This window comes from Acomys russatus, chromosome 24, assembly GCF_903995435.1.
Source record: "Acomys russatus chromosome 24, mAcoRus1.1, whole genome shotgun sequence".
Classification (NCBI taxonomy): Eukaryota; Metazoa; Chordata; class Mammalia; order Rodentia; family Muridae; genus Acomys; species Acomys russatus.
This window is the reverse complement of record NC_067160.1, coordinates 34,930,032-34,932,020: the sequence shown is the minus strand read 5'-3', so window position 1 is coordinate 34,932,020 and position 1,989 is coordinate 34,930,032. Positions and strand designations below refer to the sequence as shown.

Here is a 1,989-nt window from a genome sequence, read left to right as displayed (position 1 = left end):
TCAGCTGGAGCTATAAGGACAGAGCCTCACAGTCCGTTCCACAGGGAAAACATGCAAGTAGACAAAGGTCACACCAGAATGCTAGACAGTGCGAGGTGGGGGACCACACACAGCTTTTCAAGCACAAAGCAAGGAGTATAATTTACTTTTCCAAAATAGGAAAGCCTTGCCAGAGAGGTTGTGACATGTAGACTAAGACATGAAGGATGGGCCTTGGCGTGATTCCGGCCTGCGTGTCTGTTCTAAGGAGCAGTGGGTGGTTTTCTCCGTCCAACTTCACTTACACCGAAGTGCTCGCCTCCGCCTCATGGAAGACTCAATGGACATGGACATGAGCCCTCTTAGGCCTCAGAACTACCTTTTCGGTTGTGAACTAAAGGCTGACAAAGATTATCACTTTAAAGTGGATAATGATGAAAATGAGCACCAGTTATCATTAAGAACGGTCAGTTTAGGGGCAGGGGCAAAAGACGGATTACACATCGTAGAGGCAGAAGCAATGAACTATGAAGGCAGTCCAATTAAAGTAACACTGGCAACATTGAAAATGTCTGTACAACCAACGGTTTCTCTCGGGGGCTTTGAAATTACACCACCTGTGGTCTTAAGGTTGAAGTGTGGTTCAGGACCTGTGAACATTAGTGGACAGCACCTAGTAGCTGTAGAGGAAGATGCAGAGTCTGAGGATGAAGATGAGGAAGATGTAAAACTCTTAAGTATGTCTGGAAAATGAACTGCCCCTGGAGGTGGTAACAAGGTCCCCCAGAAAAAAGTCAAACTTGATGACGATGCTGAGGATGATGATGATGATGATGATTTTGATGAGGAAACTGAAGAAAAAGTTCCAGTGAAGAAATCTATACAAGATATGCCAGCAAAAAATGCACAGAAATCAAACCAAAATGGAAAAGACTTAAAACCATCAACACCAAGATCAAAGGATCAAGAGTCCTTCAAAAAACAGGAAAAAAAAACTCCTAAAACACCAAAAGGACCCAGCTCGGTAGAAGACATTAAGGCAAAAATGCAAGCAAGCATAGAAAAAGGTGCCTCTCTTCCCAAAGTGGAAGCCAAGTTCATTAATTATGTGAAGAATTGCTTCCGGATGACCGACCAAGAGGCCATTCAAGATCTCTGGCAGTGGAGGAAGTCTCTTTAAGAAAATGGTTTAAACAGTTTGAAATATTCCGGTTTCGTTTCTGTTAACAGTTAATATCTGGCTGTCCTTTTTATAATGCAAAGTGAGAACTTTTCCTACTGTGTTTGATATTGTCCAGGTTCAGTTGCCAAGAATGTGTTGTCTAAAATGCCTGTTTAGTTTTCAAGGATGGACCTCCACCCTTTACTTGGTTTTAAGTATGTGTGGAATGTTATGATGGGACATAGTAATAGTGGTGGTCAGATGTGGAAATGGTAGGGAGACAAAAATACATGTGAAATAAACTCAGTATTTTAATAAAGTAAAAAAAAAAAAAAAAGAAATGAAGGATGGAGTGGCATCCATAGGGGTTCACTCTGAGGCTCAGCTTGCTGTACCCCACTCTTGTGTCCTGATGATTACAATGATCTATCCCATTCAATCAATGGATTTTAAAAACTCATAGCATCTCTAGGTTTTGCTCTTCAAAATATTTATAAGCTGTTATAATTTAAGATTTGTCTTTCAAAAAATCATCTAAGTACCTCAAAGTAGAACAAGACGAACACCCACTTATCTATCTCTTGGAATTAACAAATATGAATAACATGGCACATTTTAATCATCCTTTTTAGCTAATAAACTACCACTTAGTTGTTCAAGGTTCCCGGTAACTTTTTCCTGATTGCATTTTCCTTTGTTCTCTCCTCAGAGTTAACTGCTGACGTGGATTTTGTGTTGTTAGGGCTTTGTTTTTATAATTATTAGCAAGTGTCTATTAATAAACAACATTGTGAGGTATATGCAGGTTGTATGTGAGCAAGTTCCTGTACATAACACTTTGCAAACAG

At 40.0% G+C, this 1,989-nt stretch overlaps 1 protein-coding gene across 1 annotated transcript; it reads left to right on the top strand.

Moving 5' to 3' along the window:
• The first annotated feature begins 217 nt into the window (after positions 1–217).
• LOC127207414 (nucleophosmin-like) lies at positions 218–1,263 on the top strand. Its single transcript, XM_051166812.1, is given in 1 exon segment — positions 218–1,263. A coding segment is annotated over 1 exon segment (852 nt). The 5' UTR covers positions 218–307; the 3' UTR covers positions 1,160–1,263.
• Positions 1,264–1,989: the final 726 nt, after the last annotated feature.